The 19586-nt window shown below is 42.9% G+C and overlaps 1 protein-coding gene across 1 annotated transcript in view; it reads right to left on the bottom strand.

The window, feature by feature from the left end:
• Nucleotides 1–201: 201 nt before the first annotated feature.
• cfap74 (cilia and flagella associated protein 74) overlaps nucleotides 202–19586 on the bottom strand; it is a 132118-nt gene continuing 112733 nt past the window's right edge. Inside the window, exons 33-39 of the mRNA XM_033047890.1 lie at nucleotides 18907–19059; nucleotides 11566–11695; nucleotides 9386–9540; nucleotides 7087–7216; nucleotides 4888–5015; nucleotides 1692–1826; nucleotides 202–526 (exon numbers count right to left, since the gene is read on the bottom strand). Of these exons, the coding sequence (XP_032903781.1) occupies nucleotides 428–526; nucleotides 1692–1826; nucleotides 4888–5015; nucleotides 7087–7216; nucleotides 9386–9540; nucleotides 11566–11695; nucleotides 18907–19059 (930 nt within the window). The 3' untranslated portion in view covers nucleotides 202–427. The remainder of the gene's footprint in view (nucleotides 527–1691; nucleotides 1827–4887; nucleotides 5016–7086; nucleotides 7217–9385; nucleotides 9541–11565; nucleotides 11696–18906; nucleotides 19060–19586) is intronic.

The following is a 19586-nucleotide window of genomic DNA, read 5'->3' as shown; positions in this document are numbered from 1 at the left end:
ATAGCGACATTTAAGAGGCTTTTAGATCAGCAGGCAATGGAGGGATTTACAAGCAGAAGTGGTGACTGCAGATCATGTTCGGCTCAGACATTGTGGGCCTAACGACGGGTGTTATGTTCTATGTTCTAAGTCTTTGGTGAGAATGAAAGAATTTGGAATAGCAGACAAATAATTCAAACTGAACATACTCTTCAGAACACGTTTAGATGAGAAAACCTTTACTTACAGAGCTTCCTTATTACAGGAGAGTGCCAATATAAAACAAAATCAGCTAATGGTGTGGAGCACCAAACAAAGTCTAGTTTTAGTCTGATTCCATCTCCGTAAAGCTTAAAAATCTGGTTTTAAAATAGTCAGTCCTTTCGACAATGTATAAACCCTCTTATATACAAGAAGCCTTCTCTGTAAATCCTCCCAACTTTTTATCTTAAGTTACAATAACCATGGCCATCAGGATGATCTGGTAGTGTTCCGCTATGTCTCCTTTGATGGCCATTTTAACCGTGGCTGAGATTATCTGAAGTGCCTGAAAAACAAAATTTTTAAAGTCTTACTGAAAAATCTGCAGTCAAAATATATTATTAGTTTGCATTTAAAACCATAACATTGAATAGCTTTCTTTTCAATATACCTAATCTAGAAATGGTAGTACGATGAATTCAATTTTAGCAGGCGCAATAAAAATGAAACTTCTTCACAAAAGTATTCTTCTCTGGTCGAATTACATGGATCATCAAAAAGTTTTATAGAGGTTCACGCGGGGTAAATGCGGGGGGAAGATTAGATACTTGGTTGAACTTTTTTCACAATGTGTGTTATGGCAATAGTTGGATGAGTTTCAAAGTGTCTCACAAGGTCGGGATCCGATGGCTGACCGGCTAAATTTAATCAATGAACTTGGGGACAGATCCTATTGCAAGTAGAAAGATATAGTTATAGAGTCAAACAGCAGAGAAATAAGCCCCTTGGCCCAATTAGGACCCGAGGGCATAGCCTGAGAATGAAAGGATATAGCTTTAGAAAGGAGGTGAGGAGCAATATCTTTAGTCAGTGGGCGGTAAATCTGTGGAATTCATTGCCCAGACAGCTGTGGAGGCCTAGTCATTAGGTATCTTTAAGGCAGTGATTGACAAATTCTTGATTAGTAAGCGTTATTTGGGAGAAGGCAGCGGAATGGTGTTCAGAGGGAAAGGTAGATCAGCCATGATTGAATGGCGGTGTAAAGTCGAGGGGCCGAATGGCCTAATTATGCTACTATGACTTATGAACTTGCCCGTGTCAACCAGGATACCTCAATTTGTATTTCACAGGACTCTGATCAAAATAATGGCATGCTTGCTGGTAAAATCAGGTGGTTTCTATTTGTTATTATGTACCTTATTCAACGTTCAGCCATGATCATATTGAATGGCGGTGCAGGCTCGAAGGGCCGAATGGCCTACTCCTGCACCTAATTTCTATGTTTCTATGTATCATTAAATAGATTTAATTAAATATAAAACTTCAGTTTACAGTGTGGAATTTAATAAACTAACAGCACCACATTCTTTAATTTAATAATTTATTTTTGAAAGTCTTAAAGAAATCAGTCAGTAATGTTGTCAAATTGTTGAACTGCTATCTGAACTGTTGAGTTTATGTTGAATCTGAATTTTATGCAGGACATTGGAAGTCACAGTGTGACAACTTACATCATGCCCAGCAGGGGGAGTCCAGGTGACACTGACGGTCTTTGTGTTGCCAGCTTCCACAATACCTCTGGCCGGCTCAATGGTGAAGCCCTTCACCTGAACGGATTGTGGGTAGTCAATGACAAACTCAACACTCTGCAAAGGCAACAACACCCATTTGTGGCAGATATTTTTAAATGAAAGAACTCAATTTTCTGGAAACGTAGAAACAAAGAACTGCGGATAGTGGCCAATACACAAAAGGAAACAAAGTGCTGGAGTAACTCAGCAATCCAGGCAGCATCTCTGGAGAACAAGGGATAGGTGACGGGTCAAGGACTCTCTTCCTGAAACGTCACCTATTCATGTCCTCCAGAGATGTTGCTTGACCTACTGAGTTACTCCAACTTTTCTAACTGAGCTGTGAAGTTGCAAGATAGCGCTGGAACATGGCGACTCACTGCATGCTGTTGCCGAAGAGGATCTATTGTACGTATTACAGTATAATTTGACTGAATAGCATTTTGAGCAAACATTTCACTATCTCTATACACTTGACCATAACTAAACTATTGAATCGTTGAATTAGGGTTGATCTTTATTTTTGAGCACTAATTTTGTGATATTAGGAAGGTCTTTCATTTCCAAGGCCCCTCCACAAACCTAGGGCATCCCAATGCATCTTCAAGCCAATATCCACACATCAAGCTCAGTGATATGATTATGGACCAAATATTCATATCAGCCACTTTACCGAGATAGTGTATTTCATTTAATTTAATGCAATGTTACTCCTGAATTAGATCATCTATAAATATAATGTTAACTGTCACTTTATATGAAACCATGAGAAATTGATTTTGAATAGTTAATTAACCCACCAACCCGCACGTCTTTGTGATGTGGGAAAAAACCAGAGCATCTGGAGGAAACCCATGCAATCACAGGGAGAATGTGCAAATTCCACACAGACAGCAACCAAGATCAGGATTGAACGGCATTCACTGGCGTTGTGAGGCAGCAGCTCTACCAGCTGTGCCATCGTGCTCCCCGTTAGAGAGGGTATCCTGATGGGATCATCCAATGATGCATCATGGGTGCAATTCAGGAATATGAAAAGGGCGATCACTTTGCTGAGGTAATACCAATAATCAATGGGCAATATGGTGCCAGATATGTAAGCAAATTACAGAATGGTGTAAGAGCAAGAGGATTATAGGATTCAGAGGTTTCACTTTCCTAACATTGACTAATACTGCATTAGTACAAGATACTTAGATGGGATGGAATTAACTCCACTGACAGACAGTGGCGCAGTGGTAGAATTGCTGCCTTACAGCAACAGAGATCCATGTTCGATCGTGTGGGGGCTGTCTGTAGCAATGTTACAAAATTTTGAGATTTTAAAAATCAAGTCTGCAATTTATCCCATCAGATAAAGCATAAAAAGAAGTTTAATTTGACACCTAATTCACTCTCATATCTTCAATATTAAAAAAGTTATGGCCATTTACATACTCGGAAATTAGCATCTTGTTCCCTATTGTTTTTCCATTGACTTAAAACAAAAGCTGTGATCGGGGACAGTCAAAAGCCCATAACTTTCTTAAATATTAAGAGAACTGAAAGAAATTTTCAGTTATTATAGATTGAAGCATTATGAAACAAATATGAAACAATCTTACTTGGATGTCCTGAAATTAAAGCATATAATTAGTTAGTTACCCAATTGTAGCTAATTACAAAATTCAATTACTAGATCTAAACATCTATCCATTTCTTAAGAAAAGATTAACATTTTTAAATAGTCCAAATAACATTCACACAAGAATTCACAATATAACATGATTTTTAAATCTCATTGTCATGAATTTATAGGCCAAATGGAAGGAATTTTATGTTTAATTCCCGTAAATTAATGGCCATTTAAATCATCTTGCGAGTGGGATTTTGTGGAACGCGATCGTTTGGAACGTTGCGGTTGCAGTTGCGGTGAATTTAAACCCCATATCGGCAGGAAAAACACTGCCGGTTCATATGGGGCCTAAATCACCTTTTCGCAACGTAAAATGTGGATTAAGGTCATCCTAAGAAGCACGTTTATAGGTAAAATAAACGGCTTTCCTTTAGCTGTCCCGTACCTGAAATCCGTCCCCATTGTCGGCGTTCACGGCATTAGAAGCTAATTTTTATTTTACTGCAGCGCTGAAATTGTCCAGCAATTTAAAATAAAAAATTCACAGACTGGCAGTCGGAACAAATCTTCAGCATAAGCTCACACCCCGAGAAAATAAAACTCAGGCAGGCAGGAGAAAATCTCCCCCCCCCCGAGGCACCAAAGTCGCGCACACGGCCAGTGTCAGAACTGCAGTGCCGCTGAAGGTAAGTCTTGTAAGATACCTACTGTTTGTGCAAAGTTTGTACGTTCTCCTTGTGACCTGTGTGGGTTTTCTCTGGGATTTCCTCCCACACTTCAAAGACGTACAGGTTTGTGAGTTAATTGGCTTGGTATAATTGTAAATTGTCCCTAGTGGGTGTAGGATTGTGCTAGTCTATGGGGATCGCTGCTCGGCATGGACTTGTTGGGACGAAAACGGGTTGCCAGAGCATGGCACATTAACAATATTGAAAAGACATTTGGACAGGTACACGGATGTTGAAGGTTACAGGCCAAACTCCCATGTTTATGAGGCTAATTATTCGCTGTTCAAACACGATTCACAATTGTGGGACCTCTTCCTCACCACAACCCATGAGTTTGTTCTCACACTTTAGTTTAGAGATACGTCATGGCCCACTGGGTCCAAGCCGAACATCGATCATCTGTTCACCACTGATTCTGTTATCCCACTGTTGCATCCACTCCCTACACGTAAGGCGCAATTTACGGGACCAATTAACCTACAAACTTGCACGTTCTTGGCATGTGGGAAGCACCTGGATGAAAACCACTCAGTCACAGGAAGAACGTGCAAACTCCACGCAGACAGCATCCAAGGTCAGGATCGAACCTGAGTCTCTAGCACTGTGAGACAGAAGCTCTAACCAGGAGGCCACTGTGCCATTATCGCCATGTAATATATGTATTGAACTTACCATCTAACTTCCCAGTAAATTCTGGTCTAATTTACCATTCCCAACTTTAAATACTTACAATAACTTTCAAAATACAATTTGTTACACATCTATAATTTTCAAAGAAATGTGAAACCATTACCTTTTTTCCAGCAAGTTGGGTTGATCGGATGCATCCTACCTGAAATTCTCTCAATGCAGTGCTGTATTTATTGTCAGACTTGGTGCTTTTCAGAGTGAGCAGGAGCGATTTCAATGGCCGATGGACATCTGTATACCACAATTGCAGGAAGTTACAGATGAAAGTTCCAGAAAAAACCCACAGAAAGTCTATTTTGTGAAGTTACGAACACTTCTACATGCAGTGGGTGGGAAAAAAAATTGGAAGTGACAATTGATACTGAATTAATTGTTAATGTTAAATATGATATTGATAGATTCTTGTTAACTGCAAAAATGAGGAATAGGTAGGTAAATGGCCGCAGGTCAGCCTCAATCTCATTGAAGGTGGATCTAGCTCAAGAGGTGATATTCCAATAGTCCAATGATCCTGTCCATTTGAGTTGAGTTGAGTTGAGTTCAGTTAATGGTCATGTGTACAAGGTACAGTAAATAGCTTTTGTTATGTGCTAGCCAGTCAGCAGAAAGACAATAGACAATAGGTGCAGGAGTAGGCCATTAGGCCCTTCGAGCTAGTGCCGCCATTCACTGTGATCATGGTTGATCATTCATCCGCACAGTACCCCGTTCCTGCCTTCTCCCCATATCCCTTGACTTCGCTATCTTTAAGAGCTCTCTCTTGAAAGCATCCAGAGAATCGACCTCCACTGCCTTCCGAGGCAGAGAATTCCACAGAATCAAAACTCTCTGGGTGAAAAAGTTTTTCCTCATCTACATTCTAAATGGCCTACCCCTTATTCTTAAACTGTGGTCCCTGGTTCTGGACTCCCCCAACATCGGGAACCTGTTTCCTGCCTCTAACGTGTTCAATCCCTTAATAATCTTTTATGCTTCAACAAGATCCCCTCGCATCCTTCTAAATTCCAGTGTATACAAACCCAGTCGCTCCATTCTTTCAACATATGACAATCTAGCCATTGCTGGAATTAACCTCGAGAACCTACGCTGCACTCCCTCAATAGCAAGAATGTCCTTCCTCAAATTAGGAGGCCAAAATTGCACACAATTCTCCAGGTGCGATCTCACCTGGGCCCTATACAACTGCAGTAGGGCTTCTTTGCTCCTAAACTCAAATCCTCTCGCAATGAAGGCCAACATGTCATTAGCTTTCTTCACTGGATGCTGTACCTGCATGATTTCTTTCAGTGACTGATGTACAAGCACATCCAGGTCTCGTTGCACCTACCCTTTTCCTAACTTGACACCATTCAGATAATAATCTGCCATCCTGTTCTTGCCACCAAAGTGGATAACCTCACATTTATCCACATTAAACTGCATCTGATTACAATTGAGCTATCCACAGTGTACAAATACATGATAAAGGGTATAACATGAATACTGTTTAGTGCAAGATATAGTCCAGTAAAGTCCAATCAAGGATAGTCCAATGAGATAGATAATAGCTCAGGACTGCTCTCTGGTTGTTGATTTGAACATAATGGACAATTGGAATATGTTTGGATGGAATGGGCACATTTGGACTTAATAATTTTGACTGCCTTGGGAAATAGGTAGATATATAGATAATTGACAGTTGGAGTTTGTGTCAAGAGTGTTTCATTGTTATATGTACTGGACACAACAAATAATTTCTTATTTGCTGCAGCTTAACAGGCCTGTAATGTTATCAATAGTCGATAGTCAGATGTATTCATCACATTCACAATGAAGTGCAGTGAAATGAACTTGCCAGCAGCTGTACAATAAAAAAAGAACACACAATACACATTAAAAATTTAACACAAAAACATCCACCACAGCATTCATCACTGTGGTGGAAGGCACAAAGTTCAGTCAGTCCTCCTCCATTTTCCCCCGTGGTCGGGGCCACAAACCTCCGCAGTCGGCCAGATGTACAGGCCCTCTCGTCTGGAAGGTAAGTCCCGAATCGGTGCTTCCCGACTGGAGACCGCGGCTTCAAGATGATGTTATAACACACACTTAAATATACAATAACCAACGGTAATACCAGGCAACCATAACAGTACCAAACGGAAGTCTGCTGTGCAACCAAAGACACTGTCCATAGAAGATGGTAGTTAATGGTTAGTGTTGTGTAGTGCTCTCGAGCCTGAAGGTTACTGCGAAGAAGCTGCTCTTGGACAACAACAATCCTTCCCTCAGTTGACAATAGTGCAGCATCATATATATGTCCTACCTGTTACATCCACTTGCTCATAACTTGGTAAGATACTTAGAGATTCCACTGAAACATCTATTGGGTCTCCACCTTCAACGAACATCAGATGTTCCCTTGCAGCTCCCTTCAGCTGGATCGAGTGGCTGACCTGTGAAAGGATGGATAATCAACAAATGTTTTGAAATTTCCTCGATGCAGAAGATGCACTGCTGCTATTTCTGGCACCTGCTCAAAATGTTAATTAACGGGGGCACAGTGTAGGGGTGGGGGCAACATTGGCAAAGAGGTAGAGTTGCTGCCTTACAGTGTCACAGACCGGGGGTTCAATCCTGACTATGGGGGCTGTGTGTATGGAGTTTGTACGTTCTCCCTGTGACCGAGTTGGTTTTCTCCGGGTGCTCCGGTTTCTTCCTACACTCCAAAGATGTATAGGTTTGTAGATTAAATGGCTTTGTTAAAATTATAAATTGTCCCTAGTGTGTCGGATAGTTCTAGTGTACGGGCTGATCGCTGGTCGGCGCGGACTCGGTCGGCTGGAAGACCTGTTTCCACGCTGTATCTCTAAGTCTAAAATGTAAAGTAAAGTGTAAAGTCTAAGCAAGTGCTGCCACTATCACTCACACACCGTGCATGCGAATAGATGTGAGGTTTGGAATGCACTGATAGTAATAAAAGCTTAATTATATTTGCAACAGATTTTCATCAGGATTGATGAAAATATTTTGTCTCTGCAGTTGTGAAGTGACTGATGAGACCCACATGGGACCCATAGACTTTGGCACAAGAGGGGATAAAGGTTCAATGGTTCTTTATTGTCACATATGCACTACACAGTAAAATGATTTTTGCATAGCATATACAGTACGTGTACAAGTTACCATATTTGGACACCATTTACAAAAGAAAGGATCCAAAGTCCAGTCCAAGGTCCGGTCCACATGCTGGATGTACTGGTATGCCCCTGATCCAGGTAAGCCCAGGTAAACCCCAGGTTGCTGCACAACCTCGCCCATTGCCTTTGATGGCTCAGACCGTGAATCGATGTCCCCCTCCTCGCCCGACCATCTTTGTGTCCTGAAGGCGCTGGAAGCAATAGCCCAGTCTCTCTCCTACCAGCCCCACTCCTCCCGTCTGTCGTCGCCAGCGGCTCCCTCCTCCTTGACTCTCTGGTCTTTGGGGCCGAGCTCGGCTACTTCCAAACTTCCCCTGCAGGCAGTGGCCTGCCGGGTCCTTCTCCGCAGCGGCAAACCAGGCCCGTTGCCACATGTAGCCGCGGGCAACCCACTGGCCCACCGGGACGCTGTTCCCTTTGACCTGGCGGGTCATTATTCGCAGCAATGCGTTGGGTCCGTCCTTGTTCGGCTCCTTGGCACATCCCAGGAGCTTTCTGCCTTGGGGTTTGGCAGCATGGTGTGGACATAGACCAGGGTTCCCCAAGAGTGGGTGGAGATGTTGCTGTTCTTCAAGGAAGTTTTAGAAACATCTTTGAATCTATTTTGCTCAAGCACTAGTAATTTCTTCTCATGGACTTTGGAAGAGAATGCAAGTTTAAGGAGTTTGGTATCACATGCAAACAATATGCTCAATGGAATCACCTGAGTGTAAGCTACAGTAAGTGGTGCCACAGGTAGACAGGGTGGTGGAGAAGTCTTTTAGCATGCTGGCCTTTATCAGTCGGGGCCTGTGTATAGTGTGCTGTACTGTTCTGGCCACTATGCTACATGAAGTGTGTGGTGGCATAAGAAGAGATTCCCCAGGATGTTGCCTGGAATGGAGGGCTGTCATAAAAAGTAGAAATAAGATTGATAGAGCGTTTTTATCCCAGGGCAGGGGAGTTTAAGACTGGAGGCCACAGATTTAAGGTGAGGGGAGACATTTAAAGGAGATTGGAGGGATATTGTTTTACATATGGTGGGTGTTGAATTCCTGAAACAAACTTCCAGAGGAGGTGCAGGAGGCAGATACAGTTACAAGTTTTAAAGGTGTTCTGGCAAGTAGACCATAAGACACAGGGGCAGAATTAGGTCATTCAGCCCATCGAGTCTGCTCCTCCATTCGATCATGGCTGATGTATTTTTCCCTCTCAACCCCATTCTCCTGACTTCTCCTTGTACGCTTTGACACCCTTGGATAGGAAAGGTGTAGAGGGATGTGGGCAAATGGGATTGGCGTAGAGAGGCACCATGGTCACCTTGAACAAGATGGGCAAGAGAGCCTGTTTCTATGCAATACGATTCTGTCATGATTTTACCGCAAAGATAATTATAGAAGCAATTTTGCCTTTAACCATGTGCTGGAATAAGAAGCACCCAGTTACCTTGTCAAACAGCTCCACATGCATGACATCTGAGTAACAAAAACCTTCGTGGTCTGGGCTGAATGTCACTTCAAATTCTTGAGTCTGCATTGCTTCAATGCAGCCTTTGATCGGGGAAACACTGAAGACACTCTGACCACCATAGTTCTGAGTACCTGGCAGAATATATAAATGAGGAGAATTACATCTTTGCCATCCTATTTCAGTTTGTTACGCTTTGTTCACATGCTCCACCGACACGACACACTCAGGAAACACTCGATCACTTTAGAGATTATTCAACCTCACTGAAATACCAGCAAGATTACAGGAAGAAGGAAAAGTTGTTGAGGACCAGCACTGCAGAAGTATGATATGATTGTGGACCACATCTCCAATTTATCATATTCTAACCTTGTGACCTCTGCCTGAACAACCTAGAAAGCAATCAAATCATAGTCATACATATGGAACCAGGATCCTCGGCCCAACTCATCCATGCTGACAAAGCTATTCTCATTTGCCCGTGTTTGGCCCATATCCCTCTAAACCTTTCCTATCTGTCCAAGTGTCTTAAACGTGATTGTTGTACCTGCTTCAACTACTTCTTCTGGTTGCTCATTCCATATACCTGTTACCCTCTGTGGGAAAAGGTGGCCCCTCAGCTTCTTATTAAATATTTCCCCTCTCACCTTAATCCTATGGTTTCTTATTCTTGATTCAACTACCCAAGGAGCTTGTCTAACCTACAAATTCACCCTATCTATACCCCTGATAATTTTGTACACCTCTTGAAGATCAGCCCTCAGTCTCCAGTGCTCCAAAGAATAAAGTCCTAACCTGCCCAACCTCTCCCCTTCATTCATGTCCTGGCAACATCCTCATAATTCTTCTCTGCACTCTTTCCAGCTTAGTAGTATCCTTCCCATAGCAGGGCAACTAAAATTGAATACAAAACGACAAGTTTACAATGTATTTTACACTGTAGCATAAAGTCCCAACTTTTCTACACAATTCAAGGACTAATTGAAGCCCAGTGCCAAAAGCAGTCTTCGCCACCCTATCTACCTGCTATGCCATTTTCAGGGGAAAATGTACTTGTAGTTCTGGATCCCTGTGCTTTACTCAGCAGTTTACAAATAGTGGAAGAGATATCGCATGTTTGATGAAAGTTGGAGAGTAGTTGGTCTAAGCACCGCTCTTTGAAGGATGATTAAAAATGGCGTGCAGGAGTTATAAATAATGATCTGTATTTTGAAATTGATGTATACAGGAGAAGTAACGATGATGGTGAGCACAAAACACTTAGGAATGGCAGATGCCGTCAGACATCAGGCTAAGTAAAGTTCACAGGGTAAAGTATCTCAGTTGTACATCAGAAATATATCTAAGGGAAATGGTGAGGCATATCACTTGGTGAAATGGCAGGCCTGATGTTCTGCCTGTGCTGAATTAGTTGATCGGAGCTTCATTGTTGAAAAGTATGCACTTTTGGGAATACATAGGTGAGGAGGTTTAGTTTAATTTAGTTTAGAGATACAGCAAGTAACCAGGCCCTTTAGCACACCACGTTCGCGCCGACCAGCGATCCCCGCACACTAACACTATCCTACACATTAGGGACAATTTACAATATTTACCAAGCCAATTAATGTGGATGCCTTTGGAGTGTGGGAGGAAACCGGAGCTCCTGAAGAAAACCCACGCAGGCCACGTACACATTCCATACAGGCAGTACCTGCAATCAGGATCGAACCCAGGGACCTGCCACTGTAAGGCAGCAACTCTACCGCAGCACCACCATGGTGGAGGCAGATACAATTACAATGTTTTAAAGGCATTTTGACAGATGCTTTGAGAGAAGTAGAGCGATATGGATCTAATGCAGGCAAACGGGATTAGGATGGAGAGTCACCACAGTTGTTCTGGACAAGGTGCTGTACAGGGACAGGACAGCACTTGTTGAGATGATGCCCAAGGTGGATCAGAATGCATGTAATGAGTGTCAAAATTGAACATAGGAGTGGTGCGGTACTGAATCAGTTGCGATGAGGTTCTCTCTCACATCCATCAGCTTCTGTCTTCAGCAGGTGACGTTTACAAAATATAATACACACACATGGGATTGAATGAAATGTTTGGATATAACATTTCTGGATTGAAGTGGTTTTGCATAATTAAAGTAAGTAAAAAGTACTCACCTACTAAATCATCAGGTATTTCATTTGATGTCAAGAATGGTGGTAACTTTTGCTGGTCTTTGTGCTTTGTGTAAGACAGACTTTCCAGCTTTACATCAAACATAACGTTAAGCCTTGTAGCATTTTGCAACTGGAAAAATAAGATATTAATAAAATCATAGTAAATGTAAAATGTACATTCATCAGACACGGTTTCCAGGGAATATCAGTGAGAGCATTTCATTTCTATGATCCAGGAAATGCCCCCTAGAATCACTTCCACTGTTTGACTGATGTCCCTAAAGGCAGCTGTGGTGCCCGGAGTCAGTAAATTTAATTTTTTTTATTTAACTTCACTTACAACATCTTGACAATGTTGTCTGTTGGTCTGCCAATGCTTTCAGGTATTCTTGCCCAGATAGACCGTTGCAGTCAATTCATGTTAAATCAATAATTGCTTTGATGATAAATACTCACTTAATAGTGCTGAATAACTATTGAATGTTGTGTTTGACAGGTTATATTAAAATGGAATGTAACACGATAGTTATAATGAATTTGCAATCTGAATGTAACATGAAAATTTGTCAAATCAATTCTAACATTTCATTCTATAGGGACATACAGCACAGAAACAGGCCCTTCAGCCAACTTGTCCATGCTGACCACAATGTCCCATCTAAGCTAGAACTATTTGCCATGGTTTGGACCATTTCCCACTAAATTTTTCCAATTCATGCACCTGTCCAAGTATCTTTTCAATGCAGTTATAGTACTAGTTCAACTACCTCCTCTGGCAGCTGGTTCCATATAACCTCCCAGCCTATAAGTGAAAAAGTTGCCCCTTAAAATCAATCTTATTAAATCTAGAATTCCTGTTCACCTTAAACCTATAATTTTTGATTCCTCTACCCTGCTATAATTTTTGACCACCATTGTCTATGATAGCTCTTATCCTCATTTTGCCATTACTTTTGAAATAGAGCACAATGCAGAGCACCTGGTTCTGAGTTCAGGGTAAGGCTAATTGAATGATATAGGGAAAATGTGCAGAGTAGCAACAATAATGTAATTAACAATAATAATTGTCGACAGGAACAAAAATGATTTAAGAATTTTAAGCTCAGTTCAACTGACAAACAAATTGTGAGACCAAGTTTTCATTGTAGAATTTGCTATATGTTTTTTTTTTAATAATGGTTCATAGTAACTTTAATTATACAATGCCAATTTGACCTCAATAATTCCAGAAGTTCCTTTCCGAAGTACTGGCACCATATTTGGAAGCAATCATGTTTGGCTGTGGCTTTTTGGCCAACATCAGCTGCAACAGCAGTGCAGAATCCATGATTTTACTTCGGAGTCACGTGAGTGACTACGTGAAGAACCCGCTCAGCACGCATGCGCCGCATTACGTTCAGCAGTGCAACAGCGGCACATCGGGAGTCAGGCGCTCCCGCTACGGGGTGAAAGAACGGACCGTCAGGTAAGCTCTGAGGTCGGGTTTTTCTTTCACAGGGAGCCTTTTGCTGTCAGGCAGAGAAGAAAGGCTCTAGAACAAACCTGTCCCCCGCTCGACTCCACGGAGGAGCGTTCCATCTGGGGGGGGGGGGGGCAGCAACAAGGCGGTAGGACCGCTTACCCGGCGCTCCGCTATCCCCCGACACCGCGCTGGAAGCAAGCCAACGAAGAGGCGTCCGACCAGTGGGTTCGACTTGTCGAACGGGGACGTCTCTCCACCCGCACGGGGGGTAAGACAGCCGCCTGAAAAGACCTGTTCCCTGCTCGACTCCACGGAGGAGCGTTCCATCTGGGGGGGGGGGGGCAGCAACAAGGCGGTAGGACCGCTTACCGGGCGCTCCGCTATTCCCCGACACCGCGCCCGAGCCCAGCCCACTAGCGCCTGAGCAACGGGCTGGAAGTAAAGCCACGGAAGAGGCGTCCGGCCGGTGGCTTCCGACTTGTCAGACGGGGACGTCTCTCCACCCGCCCGGGGGAAAGACAGCCGCCTGAGCCGCTTGGAGCGGCGCCTGGAGCAGGAGCTCCAGCGAGACGCGCTTCGTGAGGGGCGCTCTCGCAGGGGGGAGTTCAGGCACTCCCTCCCTGCACTGTCCATTGCTTCCTCCTTACCCGAGGGTAGCTTTGGTGACCAGGACTGGGCTGGTCAAGAAGAGGGGACGATGGCTGAAGATCTCGGGAATATGCAAGGGGTGCAGGAAAAGGAAGAGCTGCTAGGTGTGGTGGACCGCTACGTGGCAACCCCACGTGCAGGAGGCCGTTAAAGGCCAAACTAGCGGCCAGCATTAACCACCTCTCCAACAGGCCCCTACAGGAGAGGTGGTCAATAAGGCTTTAGAAAACAATAATTCCTAAGCAGCAGCACCCCATCGCGTCCATCAGTCGACGTCTACCATATGGGACTGGTGTAAAGCTCGGGGTTCGCATTCTATCCCCGGAAGTCTTCTTTAGACCAGGGCCCATAGTGGACCCCATGGAAAATGCGCCACCCCTCAACATCACTGCCACGTCAAACGACGTGCAAGACTCGTTGGACCGGCAGGAAACAGAACAATACCCATAACCATGGAGGTAGGTGGGTCTGGTTCCTACCAGCATATAGAAAATAGGGGCTTAATACTAACAGGGGGGAGATTACACCTGTTTTAAGAAGCACGGGAGTCTATCACGAGTGATCAGTATATACTCAATGGCATTAGTGGATAAAAAATACAATTCATACTAGAAAAATTGCCACCAGTTCAACAATACCCAGAGGGTATTTTTCCCTCTCCGTTAGAGAAACAAGAGGGACAAGCTGAACTGGTGAGACTAATTACAAAGGGTATCATGGGAAAACATGAACCCTTGGAATTCATATCAAATATATTCACTAAACCCAAAAAAGATGGTGTATGTCGCATCATCATTGACTTAACTTCACTGAATATGTTTGTTAAGTATATACATTTCAAAATGGAAACGGTTGTTACTGCCAAACAACTAATTTCCAAAGGATACTTCATGGCAAGCATTGACCTTAAAGATGTTTACTATTTAGTACCATTCACAAGGATCATCGCAGATACCTGAAATTTACCTGGATGGGGCAGCTATGGCAGTTTAAAGCGTTACCCAATGGGTTCACATCAGCCATAGATTATTCACCAAGATACCAAAACCAGCTCTGACAATATTCAGAAGACAAAAACATATTGTCATGGCATATCTTGATGATATCTTAAATAATAGGCAAGACCATGGAATTGACTATGTTAGCTGTATCAGCTACCAAACAGTTATTCGAAACCCTGGGATTGTCTTACATCCAAATAAATCTAAGTTGAAGCCATCCACAATCATGGACTACTTGGGCTTCACAATTAATTCAGTCTACGTGACTGTAACATTGGCAAGAGACAAAACAGTTGAATTGGCACAATCATGCAACAATTTAATGATTCGGACCTTTGCACTGTCAAAACTTACAAAGAGCAAAGGTACAGGCACCAAAACGACACACAGGTCATTATGATCGTGTCATAACGTTTCCCACTGAAGCAATATCAGAACTACAGTGTTGGGCAAAAAACGTTTGGCATAGTTTCAGCCCTATTATCATCACTAACCCTACGTTAGTTATCCAAACAAATGCCAGTGCTCAAGGCTGGGGAGCAACTAACTCTATATCCAGCACAAGTAGTAGATGGACTAACCCAGAGTCATCGTTACCACTTACACTGGGTATTAATTATCTAGAGATGTTGGGTGACTTTTATGGTTTAAAAGCATATGCACAAATATGCATCACTTGCATGTACGGTTACAAATAGATAATACTACGGTGGTGGCCTACATTAACCATATAGGCGGCATAAAATCGGTATCATGCGACAAGTTGGTCAACACAATTTGGCAATTGTGTGTCGAAAGACATATTTGGCTATCAGCAACTTACCTGCCAGGTAAGCTAAATACAGTGGCAGACACCAGGTCACGTAAATTTAATGACAACATTGAATGGATGTTAAACCCCAAAAAATTTGCAAAAGTTATCATGCAATATGGCACGCCAGATATCGGTTTATTTGCATCAAGGCTAAATCACCAGGTACCTATGTATGTCGCTTGGGAACCAGACCCTGAGGCAGCAGCGGTAGATGCATTCGCGCTGGATTGGGGAAATTCTTCTTCTATGCATTTCCTCCCTTCTGCCTCATCAGTCGGGGACTACGCACAGTACAAATAGACTCTGCTTCAGGTTATTTTGATAGTACCCAACTGGCCTACACAGCCATGGTTCCCAATACTCCATGACATGGTTGTTGAAACTCCGATGGTATTCCCCAGTGACCCAGAGTTATTAACACCCAGTGTCGGGCACAAGCCACCCGTGCCATGAACAAATCAAACTCCTGGGTTGCAGATTCTGCACAAACCACTTCTGGGGCTGGGATTATCAGAACAAACCGTCGACACCATGTCAGCATCCCTCCGAACATCCACTAAAAACAGCACTTGTCCAGCATCAAAAAATGGGAGAAGTACTGCTTGGATACAGGGACCACCTACTCAACCGCTACAGTTACCAACGTACTGGAATTCCTGGTGAACCTTCACCACGATGAAGGACTCAGCTACAGAGCCATCAACACAGCTAGAAGTGCCCTGCCTGTCTATTTAAAACAAGCTCCAGGACAACAGGCCATGGGGTCCCACCCGCTGGTGGTCAAACTAATGAAGGGTATTTACAACTCTAACCCCCTAGACCAAGGTACACCCATATATGGGATGTCAGTGTGGTCCTGACATACCTAAGGGGATAGCCACCAGCCAGATCCCTCAACCTGGAACAAATCTATGCTCAAAACACTCATGTTGATGGCACTTGTATCTGCACAGAGGGTCCAGTCACTACACCTATTGCGACTGGACAGCATGCTCACAGCTCCAGACCAGATCTCTGTCGTTATCCAGGGACTGATCAAACAGAGCAGACCAGGAACACCTAATCCAGTCGTGGAATTCCGGGCCTACCCGCCAGAACCACGGTTATGTGCCATGACCCACCTACTATCCTACATAGACACAACCAAAATATTCGAGGGAGATGAAAAGCCTTGTGGGTCAGTCATAAATAACCTTATGGTCGGGTGACGAGCCAAACCATTTCGAAATGGCTCAAGCAGGTGCTAAAAGCTGCTGGAATAAACACTAACATGTACAAATTTTATTCCACCAGGGCAGCATCCACGTCAACGGCTAAAAGAATGGACGTGCCTATAGACCACATCCTGGCTACAGCAGGATGGTCGGGGGAAAGACCGTTCAGAAATTTTATAATAAGCCGTTGGCAAAACCTGTTTTATTTGCAGAAAAGATTTTACAGACTGCAAATATTTAATTTAAGCCCAGGGGAGCAATTTAATTTCTTTGTTGTTATTGTTAAAAAATACCATTGTGTTTTTCTACAAACAGATTCATTGGTTGATTACGATAACACACTTCCTCCCTCAAGGACTTCGGCAGTGCGTGAAATAATACCTGTTACACGGTTTGAAATCACAGAGCTTTGAAGTCTTCACGTAGTCACTCACGTAACTCCGAAGTAAAATAGTAAGATTAAACGAGAACTTACCAGTTTGAAGTTTGATCTGTATTTTATGAGGCGTTACGATGAGGGATTACGTGCCCTCCGCTCCCACCCTCATTAATATGGGTCAAAATGTTAAACTGATGTCTCCTTTTCTTTACTATGTTTACTTCAATAACTGTGTCTATCTGTGATTCCACACCGCTGCTTTGAAGTATGCCGCGCATGCGTGCTAAGCGGGTTCTTCACGTAATCCCTCATCGTAACTCCTCGTAAAATACAGATCAAACTTCAAACTGGTAAGTTCTCGTTTAATCTTACTATTATTCTCCATATCCTTGGATGGGGTGGAAGAAATTGGCTGAGGTTCCTGTCAGTGACTGCAATGCATGGAGCCCTACAGACATTGTATGCCCTGCGAACTGTGAGCAGGATCATAACAAACTTCAAAGATGGAGATAGACTGGTGGAATAGGCTGGCAGATGGGTGGCTGATTAAACTTAATGCTGAGAAATGTGAAGTGTTACAATTTGGAAATAGAACAAATCTAAGAGGGGCACCAGAACAGAGTGATATGGTAGTGCATGTGCATGTTTGTTCAAAGTGGCTGGGGAGGTTGAAAAAGGGGTTTAACCAATAGCCTAGATGAACCTGGGCTTTATACATAGATGCATGGAGTGCATGAGCAAGATGGTAGATCTTTATAACATACTGGTTTGACTACTAGTGGAGCAATGTGTCCAATTCTGGGCTCATGTATTAGCAAAAATGCGAGGGTTTCAAAGGGGGTGCAGAGAAATGTATCTAAATGAATTCAGAAATCAGAGACTTCAACGATATGGAAAGTCGTGATGTTTCCACTAGTCTAGAAACAGAGGACATCGCTTCAGAATAAAAGGACGTACCTTTAGAAAGGAGATGAGGAGGAATTTCTTTAGTCAGAGGGTAGTGTGTCTTTGGAATTCATTGCCACCTATGGCTGTGGAGGCCAAGTCATTGGGTATTTTTAAGGCAGAGATTGACAGATACTTGATTGGTAAGGGTGTCAAAGGTTATGGGGAGAAGGCAGGAGAATGGGGAAGATAGATCAACAATTGATTGAATAGTGGTGTAGATTCAATGGGCCAAATGGCCGACTTATCTTCCTATGACTTATGAACTTATGAGAGTTTGGAAAAGCTGGGGTTATTCTTGGCACTGAGGTTGTGAGGAGATCCTGTGAGTTATTTAAAATCGTGAAGGGCGTAGATTGAGGAAACATCCCAGTGGTGGTGTCAAGAACAAGAGACGCTGAATAAACGAGACAAATAAAAGATCGAAATGTAACATCTTTTACACAGTGTGGTTGGGAATGTATGACCAACGATAGGGTGGTGAAATATTCAAGGATAATCTCCAAAAGGGAACAGGATAATGATGTGAAAAGAAAGAATGGGCAGGGATTCGGGGAGAGAACAGGGATAGGGAGGGTGTGGGGTGGATGCAAGGACTATCTGGGTCACTCTGATAAGAACCATTAGAGTCCTGATGGACAGATTGACCTCCTCCTATGCAGGAATCATCCTTTGATTCTGTGACCTTATCTGGCGTCACCTTCATAGCTCATGAATGATAGCATTGTATTCCAGCAAAGAAATACCACCTTCCTTGGCCACAAACAATCTGATGGAGGAGCTCAACGGGCCGAGCAGCATTTGTGGAAGGAAATAAACAGTTGGCGTTTGGGGTTGGTACCCTTCATTTGGGCATACTTACAATCACCAGCACTCACCTGGAATGTTACTGTTCTTCTTTGATTTGCAAGAACATATCCCATATCCAATACTTTTTCCAGAGAGCATGTCACTACTGGGTCTACACCATATCCCTTCAGGATCAGGGAAAGGTTTGCCTTAGCAGTGCTGATTTCCATGGATTCATAGAACTGTGAAAAGATGATAGGCTTTTTTAACTAGAAGCTGTATTAGTGACTGTGATATTTCATCCTTTAACTCTCTGAAGTAGACACACTGAATTTCATATTTAAAATGAAAAAGAAACATCTAAAGGTAGACAGAGGCAAAAGGAAAAGTTTTGCATCCACATTCAGTAAATCATCAGGAATAAAACCGACCTTTACTCTCATTAGAGATATTAGCAACAACATAAGCTAAAGTAACATAACATAAATGATAGGTAGACAAAAATGCTGGAGGAACTCAGCGGGTGAGGCAGCATCTAGGAGCATCTAAGAAACATAAATGATTCTTCTTCAGAATATTATTGTTGCAGTTTGCGTTTCTAACTAACTCCTTGCTGTAAAAGAACCTCCATTACCTCAGTAAATGTCAGCATGGTTCCTTGCTTTTAACACACTGCAATAAGGATCCCACTGTTCATAATTTAAATACATCATTAATCCACTGTTTTGTAAACTCAATGTAAACAAAATACATGTTTAAAAAATGTTTC

This window comes from Amblyraja radiata, chromosome 31 (assembly GCF_010909765.2).
Source record: "Amblyraja radiata isolate CabotCenter1 chromosome 31, sAmbRad1.1.pri, whole genome shotgun sequence".
Classification (NCBI taxonomy): Eukaryota; Metazoa; Chordata; class Chondrichthyes; order Rajiformes; family Rajidae; genus Amblyraja; species Amblyraja radiata.
This window is presented reverse-complemented; position numbering and strand designations above follow the sequence as displayed.